This window comes from Rhinoderma darwinii, chromosome 8 (assembly GCF_050947455.1).
Source record: "Rhinoderma darwinii isolate aRhiDar2 chromosome 8, aRhiDar2.hap1, whole genome shotgun sequence".
Classification (NCBI taxonomy): domain Eukaryota; kingdom Metazoa; phylum Chordata; class Amphibia; order Anura; family Rhinodermatidae; genus Rhinoderma; species Rhinoderma darwinii.
In genome coordinates, this window is record NC_134694.1 from 6,694,222 (window position 1) to 6,707,651 (window position 13,430).

The window sequence follows — 13,430 nt, forward strand, 5'->3', positions numbered from 1 at the left end:
CGGAGGACAGGGAAGGTCATTTAGAATGCGCACAACACGTGAATCCTTTCTACTTATGTGACTACTATTTGGAACGGTTCCCAGGGAATTGATCCGCTCTTAAATTTATAGCGTTGGATGTCAGGCCAGACATGTGCCCGGTGATAAAAAAATTTAAAGAAAAAGTGATGTCAAATAGGAATCCTAAAATGTAAGGCCAAACTCTCCCTCTTGTGTAGGGTCGGGGTGGTCACTACAGTTTTGTTCTATATTCCCAGGTGGACAAAAATGAAACTCCACACCTAGAGAATGTATTACTAAAAACACCACACGCTGAAACCCTAAGTATTCAGACATTTTTCATATTTCACTATAGACTTTACACCACAGAAATAAATGCTGAAAAACTGTCCTTTAAGAGGTCATTTACCTCTAGGGGGCGCAATTACAGAGAGCTTCATGAATGTTTACACCACAAGCCAGAAGTGTGGCAGGCGTAGTGTCTGACGGTTATAACGGGACCGAGTATCAGAAGTAAAGATCCTTCCCTTATCCGTGGATTTGCCAGCCCATGAAATACAAGAAGCAAATCAAGTCTCTGATTATTCGCTTGATTTTGAGCCAACCACAAACATGTCCGATCGATTCACGCAATGTATTCCAACGGTGGGAAATCTACAAACTGATCCACAAATTAGTGCAAATAACCACTCGCTGGTAGATACCGGCTTTCCTACTAAAGAGGTAAAAGTACCAACCTTGCGCCTCCTCCGCCTAGTACTAGTGCAATGGTGTTTCCTGTTAGGACACGGGCCAGACGGGAGAAATCACAGTGCCGGTCCGGTGGCTTCTGAGAAACCCGCTCATACATCTCAATCTGCAAAAAAAATAATAAATTAATCTAAGCTGTCAGAAAGTCCCAATTTCTATCCAATATATAATAGGTGTAATAATACATTGTAAATATGATCAGTCCTCCAGAGATCAGGTCAGATCAATTTGGTCAATATTTTATGTGATTTCTGAATTAATATTGAATCCGAATGAGAAGTTTTCAATACTCTCTTAGCTAGATCGGTATTTGGGAAACCTCGGGGGGGCAACCAATATGGCCGCTGTAAATCCTCGGACCCAGATTATCCTGAATGGCAAATCTTCCTAGAAAGCAGTGAAGTGGGAGCAGCCGGATTCTGTGCATTGATATGGACGTTCCCTCGGGATATATAGAATAATTACAACCCTGATTTTAATGACATTAGTCGGGTTTCTGTCATTTTTATTAGAAGTTGAAGTGCAGTTAATATGAGGTTAAGTGACTGCAAAGTAAAACAATTCTCCGCTAATTCCCTCCGCCGCCTCCTCATTCATACACCATCGGATATTAGTGAGAATCGGGAATGCCAATTAAATCCCAAAACCAACAGAGAATGTATACTGTGACAACGCACCAGTCGGATGGTGGAATGGTTTCTATAGTAACTCGGATATTATAGTGGAGGTGTGTGGATGATTCAGAGGTGTCCAAAATGGAGCGAGGCAGAACCGTGGTCACCAGTATGAATGGCTACATGTACATATACTGCCGCCTGTTCTCCCTGTTAAACACCTATATACCCCACTCATCAGGATTAAAAAAATATATTTTTTAATTAAATGGTAGTTTAATTTCTAAAGAAATATGAAAGCGTGACCAACGTCCATGGCAGTCGCGCTCCTGGTAGAATAATAAAGTAAAAAAAAAAAAAGGGATGTTTCTGGAAATATTCGTTTTCACAATAAAATATGGATTAATCCTCTGGACCCTATAATGTTTGCATGAAAGCGACCGTATGGAAGACGACCATTAACAGCCATTACACTGCCTACAATTTTTAGATCATTCAGGTCTGTGATAAGCTGGACGACAACCATTATGGGGCGCGACCTTTATTTAGATAAAATCTCCTACATACATCCGGCAGAAGAGCAGGTCATACCTGCTTTATTCTGTCACATGAAATGTGATACTGCAATAAATACTGTGATCTATAAAGAGGCTTTAGATCCTGGACAGGAGACGTGTGTTAGGAGGTCACGTCGGGCCGCACTGATAACCAGCGGACTTGTGGCCTCTTTGTGCTGCACAGATGACGGACATGTTGGAAGTAATTGCAGGAGGGTTTGTGACATGGAAGTGAACGGCTCATGGAGAACATGGTCTTGAGGGAATCAAATAAACCACCCAACAACATCACAGCCAAACCACCCGCCCCCGACCTGAAAAGATTTTGCACATAAATTGCGGCCATCACTGCAGAATGATTCATTAACCCGTCCAGTGTCCGGGGGATTCTAAAACAATCCTACAATTCTCCTCTTACAACCTTTGACCTGACGGAGACGCTGCTGCTGGTTCAGGGGTTGAGACCACAGGTCCACATTTCCAATCTTTGTATCATTAAATTTTAGGGCTGAAATGACGTTCTCACCAGCTTCGGCAGACTTCTCTTGGAGAAAACTCTGTGAGGACAACAAAGGTGTAGATGTCCCGAACACCAACTCCTCATATTGAGCCACTCGACAGTGCGGAAAGGCGGCGGCCCGTCCTCTTTATGGAGGAGGATCAGCTGTTTCTGAGCCCGGACAGCCGTGTTCTCCAACATCCTTTCAAGCTGTTACAAAAATAAAAATATAAGCAATGTACGATACTTAAATGGCGGGTTTTTTTTTTCTTTCAGGCAGTTATTGGTGTTTAAGACCTTTAACCCCTTAATGATCAAGCCATTTTTTACGTTTTTTCCATCGTCTCATTCCAAGAGCTGTAACTTTTTTATTTTTGCGTCGAAATAGCTGTATAAGGTCTTGTTTTTTGCGGGACAAGTTGTAATTTTTAATAGCACCATTTTGGGGTACATAGAATTTATTGATTAACTTTTATTAACTTTTTTGAGGGGAGAATAGAAAAAAAAACCTGCAATTTCGCCACACTTTTTTGCGTCATAAATCTACGCCGTTTACCGTGTGATATAAATAACACAATAACTTTATTCAGCGGGTTGTTACGATTGCAGCGATACCAAATTTGTATCGTTTTTGTATGTTTTACTACTTTTACACAGTAAAAACACTTTTTTGTCAAAATTATTTGTTTTTGTGTCTCCATATTTGAAGAGCCGTAACGTTTTTATTTTTTCGCCGATGCAGTGGTATGAGGGCTTTTTTTTTGCGGGACGACTTGTAGTTTTTATCGGTACCATTTTGGAGTAGATGCCACTTTTTGTTCACTTTTTATCACATTTTTTTTTTAAGGCAGGATTCAAAGAAAACAGTAATTTTTGCATAGTTTTTTTATTTTATTTTTTACGGTGTTCACCGTGCGGGTTAAATAATGTAATAAGTTTATAGTTGTAGTCGTTACGGACGCGGCGATACCAAATGTGTGTAACTTTTTTACTTTATTTTGGTTTTTTAATGATAAAGTTTGTAATGGGAAAAAGTGGGTTTTTAATTTATTTTTTCTTCACTTTTTATTAAACTTTTTTTTAAAACTTTTCTACTAGTCCCACTAGGGGACTTCACTATCCGATTGCATTTATAATACACTGCAATACTTCTGTATTGCAGTGTATTATGCCTGTCCGTGTAAAATGGTCAGGCAACTGCTAGGTCATGCCAGAGGCATGACCTAGGAGGCATTTACTACAGGCAGACTAGGGGGCCTTTATTAGGCCCCCGGCTCCCATCGGAGACACAGACACTCGGCGACATCCCGCTCTCCAAAACCACTCGGATGCGGTGCTCGCTGGTTGAGTGGCGCATCTGAGGGGTTAAACGGATGAGATCGATACCGATCTCACTCGTTACAGCAGGGACGCCCCCAGCCCTTAGATACCTCTGGTAGCTGAGAGGAGGGAGATTTAACGGCTCCCTGCTGTTTATTTATTCCCCTATAAAGCTCCAGACAGCAAAACAGGCAGACTCAAGAGAGGCCTAACAAACGGCTGGAGGCATGTAGAAGTTGGGGGGCGAGGTGTACGTAGAAGTTGGGAGGCGAGGTGTACGTAGAAGTTGGGGGGCGAGGTGTACGTAGAAGTTGGGGGGCGAGGTGTACGTAGAAGTTGGGGGGCGAGGTGTACGTAGAAGTTGGGGGGCGAGGCGTACGTAGAAGTTGGGGGGCGAGGCGTACGTAGAAGTTGGGGGGCGAGGCGTACGTAGAAGTTGGGGGGCGAGGCGTACGTAGAAGTTGGGGAGCGAGGCGTACGTAGAAGTTGGGGGGCGAGGTGTACGTAGAAGTTGGGGGGCGAGGTGTACGTAGAAGTTGGGGGGCGAGGTGTACGTAGAAGTTGGGGGGCGAGGGGGGACAAATTCCAACACGGAAATAAAACTAAAATAAAAAGTGCAGCATTCCTGAGAATCAGGTCATGTCCTTCTCCTATGGACACAAAGCTAGGGCTGGGTTCACACGAGCATGTTCGGTCCGTAAAAGACGGAACGTATTTCGGCCGCAAGTCCCGGACCGAACTCAGTGCAGGGAGCCGGGCTCTTAGCATCATAGTTATGTACGACGCTAGGAGTCCCTGCCTCACTGCAGGACAACTGTCCCGTACTGAAAACATGATTACAGTACAGGACAGTTGTCCTGCAGAGAGGCAGGGACTCCGAGCGTCGTACATAACTATGATGCTAGGAGCCCGGCTCCCTGCACTGTGTTCGGTCCGGGACTTCCGGCCGAAATACGTTCTGTCCTTTACGGACGTAACATGGTCGTGTGAATCCAGCCTAAAACTGAATAGCGGAGTCTGTAGGGGTATGGACTGCCAGAAAGGAGCCAACACTCTTTTTATACCTAGTGTCACCTCCTAATGGCAAGGGCCTATACACCAGGTGCCGTATCCCCCAATGACATGACAAAAGTTTTTTGGGTTTTTTGTAGATGCGTTTTTTTGGCCAAAAAAAGTCACGAAGTGTGTGTATGGAGGAAGCCTAATGAATAATTACTGTGAAAAACTCTGGCTGTTGTCTTATAAAAAGAATGTAAACCCTCCCACAAAATAAAATACAATAGAGTAAGTATGAAGGAAGTAGAGGGTAATCCCTTTTAAAAGACTCCCAAATGCTGGAAGGTGTTCTCTCATTATGTTCATTTGGGTTCACACTATGCATTTTAAAAGTGAATATTTTTGTTTTTGTAGATAAACTCCCATTGAGAGACATAGAAGTTCAACAAAAAAAATGCATGTTAAAAACGCAACAAAAACGCACAGTGTGAACGGAGCTTTAGGCTGTGGTCTATACCCGAGCTGTCGGGACAAACATCAATACTACAGTATGACTGGGCTTGTAAACAGTTCATGTAATTCAGTTTTGTGCACTCCTGTGACTTTGTCCTACTATAAACCTGAGCTGCGTCCGTCACTGCTGCACCTCGTCAGACGCACACAATCTGCTGATTCCTCGCACCCGGGGCACGTCTGGGCAGGATCTTTAATAAAGTGGAAATCAAACCAATATTTCAAGGTCTTCAATTTGATATGGCGCAGACTAGGGCAGAACATCCTCGTGACTGTGAATGGTACGGATGTAATATCGGTGGCACGCCAGCTCCTATAGAGCCACATAGATCAGCAGGCCATTTAGTCGCATCAAAGAAAACAAAAATTCAGCTAATTGTCAGTGAAAAAAGACACTTTTATATATTTCCTTATTTTATTCCGAGCAGTTTCCTAATCTGAGGCGTTGTACTATAATAAGCCTGCAGGGAAAGCAAATGCTCTAGTGCAGCATCAACATACAGGACACATTTATGTACCGAGAGGCACCAGGACAGCCCCTGTGAGTGGCACATTCCCGGGGTACAGGCCGTCATGAATGGCGCGTATAATTCACTGATGGATTCTGCAGACTTATTATGGTATAAACACATTACATTAGAGAATTGCGTCTGTACATGGGAAGGCCACGTGTTCCATGCTCCAATGTGGATGGAAAAACAGTGAAGGGCCCGCGGTGATCCAACATTCTGCTGATCAGTGGGAGACCTGGGGGTCAGGGAAATGCCTAATCCTAAGGATACACCATCTATATGTATTTCTGGAAACTCCTCTAACTAAAGCAGCTGCAGCACTAGATACAGACAGAAGCCAAGATGACTGAAATCAATGGTACCGGGGTGTAATATCTGTCCTGGATGCCCGAAGGGGTTTGGCCGCACTATGGAGAGCATTGGCCATTTCATTAAGCAAATCTAAATGTCTAGCGCCCCCTACTGGGCCTCTTAATTTAGCAAACTAAAATAGTATTAGTGAGTAGATCTCTACACACCTCTCCAACAGTGGGCTCCTGCTCTCCGAGCCCCACAATCAGGATGCAGTCAGCTTGTCGAATGCAGCGCTGGGTCCAAGGCGTGAGGTAATAATCGGATTGATACAGGACAATTCTGTGGATGTCTTCTTGTTGACCCAGCCAGCTAGAAAGTCTATACTCATGGACACTGAAAACAAGAAATGTTTTACACTAAGACAACCATCAGTGAATAAAAAAAAAAATTTCACCCCCTCCGATAATGCACTAACCCCCTTTATGCTCTGTTCACATCTTGTGACTCCGCAGAGAAATGCAGAACCTAAAAACTGAAGCGCGTGGTTTCCGTCATTTTGCTGGACACAATTTTGTTGCATGCTGCGCTATGCTGTCCGGCAGATATGACGGAGCCGCCAACAAAGATGTGAACAGAGCCTTAGTTACCGGGTAATCCAGCAGGTATATATGTATTCTGAGGAGGAAACATCTGAAGTCGCGTCTCGTACTGACCTGTCGAGAGCAGCCGATCCCAGGCGTTGCTTGATATTGTCACTGGTGAGCAGCAAAGTGGGGCCTGAGGAGAAGAGACAACATCATGATACATCCTATTATATATACACACATCAATTTACCATGTGCCCCTATAATAATGTAGTATTGACTGTGGCCCTTCTGACCTCTAGGAAGCAGCCCATTCATCCACTTAGTATGAGTGACACGAGGCGGTTACTAGCGGATTGATGCGCTCCTTCTCATGTGTAGCTACAATCTAACACGTCAGGGTCTTTATATTTATGACATGTGACCGCAATTTTTGATATTTCAGTATGAAACTTTTATGACTTTGTAGAACTAACAGGCCTGACATGAAGCCGGAATGCTGCAACTATTAGGAGAGGCGGCAGATATGATTTAACCCCTTGTACAGTTGTCTGATCCCCTTAAATCCACACCAAATTGAGGCAAGAATCGCTGATAAAGAATTCAGCTCAAGATTATCTCTGACCTCCATTTTACTTACACTCGACTCCATAACAATACAGTCCCCACCACATGCCACATCTGGCCCCCCCCCCCCCCACCAGGGAAGGACAGCGCATAGGCACAAGTAATATTATTAATAATAATAATAAAGGCTTTTCCCCACCAAAGAATGATGGGAGATGTCGTCATTGACTGGTTGGGGGGGCCCAATTTTCTGGGACCTTATTAATATGAATAATGAAGAAGTCACAGCACTCTTGATCCGATGCGATGCAGAAACTGCAGCACAATCCCATGTGGCTCTGTTGCAGTACCAGACCCTGCCTGCTGGGAGCTGCAATGAGCCTAAATGCAATTTGACCAGTATTAGTAAAGGTCCAGGTGGTCGTACCCCTAATCGGTCAATGATGGCGTATCCGAGTGCTATGGCCTCGTATGGTGGGAAAACCCATTTAATGACCATTACAATAAAAGAGATTATCCCTTATCACTGCATAACGAGGCAGATTTGCCCTTCAGGAGTTTTGGAAAGTTGGATGATGACCCATTGTGGGAGCAGTATCGGTCCCATTATCTGCCACCCATAATTGTTTATTGTGACTGGGGGATAACTCAAGCTCCTTTTCACTGGGGGTGACCTCTAAAGTCAGTGGGAGCGCTGAGGGGTCTTCTGGAGATGCAGGTCTTACTGTGCGCGTCAGAGAAACCTGCAGGAACAGCTGTAGTCATGGAAGATTGTCTTTTGCACAATGTTACCCTTTGTACTTAAAGATGCGAACCATGAAATTTCTGATTTATGAAAGGAAACGCGTATCAGGATCATTCCGTTGAGTCGCTAACAGCTAAAATACCCAGCATGCTTGGCGAGCCCAGAGATTTAGTTATATTAACAATCATTTTCCAGTGATTATGTTTACTGGGGACCATGACACGGGACTGGGGACTCATTACTATGGATTGTAGACAAAACACCCGAGAGAATGACATTTTCTGTTACAATCATCTTCACTCTGCGCTAAATGTCAGCACCAGCCCTTTCCCACGTCACGCGCGATGTGATCATTGCCAGCCGTCTGTGGGGGCGCTGTACACAGCTGGCTTCTGGACCATATTGTTCAGTGTAGTATGCCAGGATGTGTGATTAAATACATTCTGGCAACAGTGGGGTTAAATTACAATATAGAGTATTCAAAGATGGGATTCAGAGAGGCCGACTACATTAATAATACATGGAATTCTACCATGCGCTAATGGACACCTGCGTCAAAGCCGAGAGCAGGCGCCAGGAGGAGGCGTTGGATTCATCATCAGATTTCAGCCATACCGTGATATCAGCGTTGGCGGTGTCTGTAGTCACAGGACTCTCCTCTGGTAAATTTACCTATGAAAACTGGGTACGTTAAGGCTGGGTTCAGTGTGAACCCAGGCATTTCTCTCTAAAAATGTATTTAAAAAAAAAAATCAAATAAATAAAATTACTTAAGTCTTGTCCTAATACATAAGTGACAGATGATGGGTGACAAACACTCATGGCTGCCATTACAGGGCCAATAGGGATGGTTACCCAGCCATCCACAGACCCTGAATGACATCTAAATCCGCACTGTTCTATAGAATTACATCCCTACTACTCTGTGTCAGTCTTCACTGCAGTTCTGGTATTCTAATCATTAACCAGTAAAGATCTGGATGAATTAAGATGTAGGTCCCAACCAGATTTGAAGTCTGTAATCTCTGGACTGTCCGGTCACCAACAGGATTGGATGAGATAAAAACAGAATTTAAAAGGAAACGTAAATAAATATCTTTATGAAATACGTTTAGATTACACAAGATCAACTCCTGCATTAGAAAAGACGTCCAGCGAGTCCAGAAACACCAGAAGTGAAATACCTACTGATGGTGCCGGGGCACGGTTACATCGTAACTTTGGCGCACAATGACACGGTATTTGGTTACGGCCGGTTGAGTATCACTTTTATGTGATACAAAACATTTGCACCTCACAGAAGTTCAAGGAAATTGCTTCTTTTTTGGGGGAAAAAGTGGAAATGGAGCAAAGGTTTTCTTGCCAAGTCACCACACAACAGTGTTATGACTGGGCACAATGCCAGCGGGCTGCGGAGGTAAATATACACTGCATTGTCTGGGACCAGGTCTGTGTGACCGGAGTCTCCTTGGAAACAGAAGAATTGATAATTTGCGTTATTATCACTAATTTTAAATCACTTAGAGACAAAAAGCAAGTGGGCCGGGGGCCGAAATACCAGCATGGAGGGGGAGGATGACAAATAACCCAACGCCATGTACAACCTCACAAAGCAAGAAGTCTCTACAAACACGGCAAGAGAGCAACCGGAAATAAACCATCCCTAGATATCAGAACGTGCGCCCCATGTGTTCATCAGATGCCCCGTCTAGATGTGCCACATCAAATAACTGGCTAAAACCTGCTTTAATATTTCCTGACCTTGGCACCAACCAAATTGTGGGAAAAAAAAAGTCATTGCTACAGACATAAATCTGGAAAAGTGCGCTCCGTATTACTGCTTTCCAGGAAGATCTTAAGCTACGGGATATTTCTGCCAACTGGTCCGATACTGCCAGCGCCAATTTGTGACATGCTAAGGATGGGGAGAGAGATAAAAAATATTTATCAAGACAGAACGCACCTCGACTTGTCATAAATCTCTGCGGCCTCCAGACGACTCAATGATCTTACAGCGGAATCTGATCTATTACTGAGAGACTTAAAGGGATTCAGATACATCACAGACACACGAGAAGAGGTGACCTTGGTGCAGTCTGTGACCCCGTGCCACCACTGATTTCCAGAATAAAAAGGGATATAGATATATATATATATATAAGAAAATTGAAAGTGCTCACAGGGCAGGTACTGGCATTCACACGTTCTCCGACATCAATATATTTCATGATTGTCAGACGCTGCTGCGGATTTTCAGATTCAATTAAAAAGATTAAATGTAATTAAATATCCACTTGTGTCATCCCCACTTACAGAGCCAATTACAGCCGTCACAAGGATGCCAAGCCGGGAGAAGGCTGAAGAAGGCACCACAACACAGGCTCCACGACGATCTCTGCTGTCCATAGCACTTGGGCTATGGGTGCAAATCCATCTACAGCAACATTAGCATGGAAATTGGATTGTAAGACCCACCGGGGTAGGGATATGTGGACAGAAATGACTCACCCACAGCGCTGAGAGCATGTTTCAGTTCGAGGGTGAAGGCTGTAAGAGGAACTTCCTCCGATACTGGCAGTATGGCGACCGTGGAGAGATTACTGGACGGATTCCCAGAATCCCATTTGCTGCCGGTGGTGTGAAGGCCGAGACCAAGACCATGACCTGCAGACAAAGAAAAAAAAAACACACAATGGGGGTCAGCATGTTACCTGCTACTGAGGGCAGCCAATCAGATGTTTAACCTTCTTGTTTTAGTTGGTTCTGAATTGCCTAAGCCCATGGGTGGCACGGAGATTATGAATCCTTCTGTTAGTACCCGTGTGTTTAACTCTTCCCATAATACTGAATACAACAATTTAACTATCACCAGCCGCAACCTCCATTCACAAGTATTAGCGACTGTCAGCAAAACAATGGGGGGGGGGGGGGGGTTTGGCGGGATTTAATAATCAGTTTCTCTTACATAGAAAAGACACATTTTGCAAGTCAACCATATTTTTATGCCACCTAAGCCACAGTATAAAAAAAAAAAAGAAAAAAGGTGGGGGCCCCGCACTAATTTCAATAATTTTACTATCATTTACACCAGTAAACGTAAAAAATGACAGAGCAAACCTACGCCAGCTCCTAGATTTGTTTTTGTGGCGAATGGACGGTTAGAGATGCTCCTAATTTATAAAGAATATATAAACAAGACTCCTCTCACTCGTTATTTCAATTAACCCCTTTACGACGAAGTACGGACATATCTGTCCTGTGCAGGAGCTAGTTCCAGCAAAAGGACGGATATATACATCCTCTGATTGTGTGGGTACACTGGCAGTACCCGCGCCATCAGCGGCAGGAGCACGGCTGTTATACACAGCCTGGCTCCAGCCGCAGCGTGCTCGGATTCCGGCAGTTTAACCCATTAAATGCCGGTCAATAGCGACATCTAATGTGTTTGACAGAGGAAGGGAGCTCCCTCTGTCTCCGCATCGGCGCCCCCGCAAAGAAATCGCGGGGCGCCGTCGGGTTTCCATGGCAGCCGGGGGCCTAACAAAGGCCCCAGGTCTGCCTTCAGAAAATGCCTGTTAGGCCATGCCGGAGGCTTTGCCTAATAGATTGCCTGTCAGTTTTAGGGTATGTTCACATGGCAGCCTCTGATACGCCTGAAATTACGGTGCTGTTTTTAGGAGAAAACAGCTCCGGAATGTCAGACGTAATGGCATGTTGAGGCGTTTTTCCCTGCGTCCATTACGGACGTAATTGGAGCTGTTTTTGTATGGAGTCCATGGAAAACGGCTCCAATTACGTCTTAAGAAGTGACATGCACTTCTTTGACGCTGGCGTCTTTTTTACGCGCCGTCTTTTGACAGCGGCGCGTAAAAAAAATGACCGTTGGCACAGAACATCGTAAGACCCATTCAAATGAATGGGCAGATGTTTGCCGACGCTTTGGAGCCGTATTTTCGGACGTAATTCGAGGCTAAAATGCCCGAATTACGTCCGTAAATAGTGTGTGAACCCAGCCTTACACTGACAGCCAATAATACCTTGGTATACGAAGTATCCCAAACCATTATATATGCGATCAGCAGATCACATAGTGAAGTCCCCTGGTGGGTATAAAAAAAAATAAAAAATGTAAAAGCAGTTAAAGAGGCTCTGTCACCAGATTTTGCAGCCCCTATCTCCTATTGCAACAGATCGGCGCTGCAATGTAGATAAGAGTAACGTTTTTATTTTTAACAAAGGAGCATTTTTGGCCAAGTTATGACCATTTTTGTATTTATGCAAATGAGGCTTGCAAAAGTCCAAGTGGGCGTGTTTAAAGTAAAAGTCCAAGTGGGCGTGTTTAAAGTAAAAGTCCAAGTGGGCGTGTATTATGTGCGTACATCGGGGCGTTTTTACTACTTTTACTAGCTGGGCTTTCTGAAGAGAAGTATCATCCACTTCTCTTCAGAACGCCCAGCTTCTGGCAGATCACGCTGTGACGTCACTCACAGGTCCTGCATCGTGTCAGTCGAGCGAGGACACATCGGCACCAGAGGCTACAGATGATTCTGCAGCAGCATCGGCGTTTGCAGGTAAGTCCATGTAGCTACTTACCTGCAAACGCTGATGCTGCTGCAGAATCAACTGTAGCCTCTGGTGCCGACACGATGCAGGACCTGTGAGTGACGTCACAGCGTGATCTGCCAGAAGCTGGGCGTTCTGAAGAGAAGTGGATGATGCTGATTCGTCAGAACGCCCAGCTAGTAAAAGTAGTAAACACGCCCCGATGTCCGCACATAATACACGCCCAGTTGTACTTTTACTGTAAACACGCCCAGTTGTACTTTTGCAAGCCTCATTTGCATAAATACAAAAATGGTCATAACTTGGCCAAAAATGCTCGTTTTTAAAAATAAAAACGTTACTGTAATCTACATTGCAGCGCCGATCACAGGCAATAACAGATAGGGGCTGCAAAATCTGGTGACAGAGCCTCTTTAAATAAATTTTGTGAAAAAAAGAAACAAATAACACATACACATATATGATATCCCCGTGATTGTAACGACTCGAACGGTAAAATTAACACATTAAACCGCCGGATGAACGGCGTCCAAAAAACCCGCAAAAAACAACGGCAAAATTCTCTTTTCTCCCAATCCCCCCATAAAAAAATAAAATAAAAGTTAATCTATAAGTCCTATGTACCCCAAAATAGTACTAATGAAAACTACACCTTGGCCTGCAAAAATCAAGCCCACATTGACGGAAAAATAAAAAAGTTACGGCTCTCTTGGAATGCGGCGATGCAAAAACAAGTAATTTTTTTGTAAAAGGCTTTTTATTGTGCAAAAGTAAGAAAACATATAAAACCTCTACATATTTGGTGTCCCCGTAATCGTGCCGACCCATAGGATAAAGGTGACGTGTTATTTACGCTGCATAGTAAACGGCGTAAATTTATACCGTGAAAAGTAATGCTGCAATAGCGGCTTATTTT

General features: G+C 44.1%; 1 protein-coding gene and 1 long non-coding RNA gene across 8 annotated transcripts in view; one reads left to right on the plus strand and one right to left on the minus strand.

The window, feature by feature from the left end:
* Window positions 1–13,430, plus strand: part of LOC142659071 (uncharacterized) — a 215,795-nt gene that overhangs the window by 183,092 nt on the left and 19,273 nt on the right. The gene's annotated exons all lie outside the window — the stretch shown is intronic.
* Window positions 1–13,430, minus strand: part of PNPLA7 (patatin like domain 7, lysophospholipase) — a 118,989-nt gene that overhangs the window by 27,416 nt on the left and 78,143 nt on the right. For all 5 annotated transcript variants that reach the window (XM_075834783.1, XM_075834784.1, XM_075834785.1 and 2 more), the window contains 5 exons: window positions 10,460–10,615; window positions 6,769–6,832; window positions 6,280–6,448; window positions 2,448–2,630; window positions 738–856 (listed from right to left, as the gene is read on the minus strand). In XM_075834783.1, the coding sequence (XP_075690898.1) occupies window positions 738–856; window positions 2,448–2,630; window positions 6,280–6,448; window positions 6,769–6,832; window positions 10,460–10,615 (691 nt within the window). The remainder of the gene's footprint in view (window positions 1–737; window positions 857–2,447; window positions 2,631–6,279; window positions 6,449–6,768; window positions 6,833–10,459; window positions 10,616–13,430) is intronic.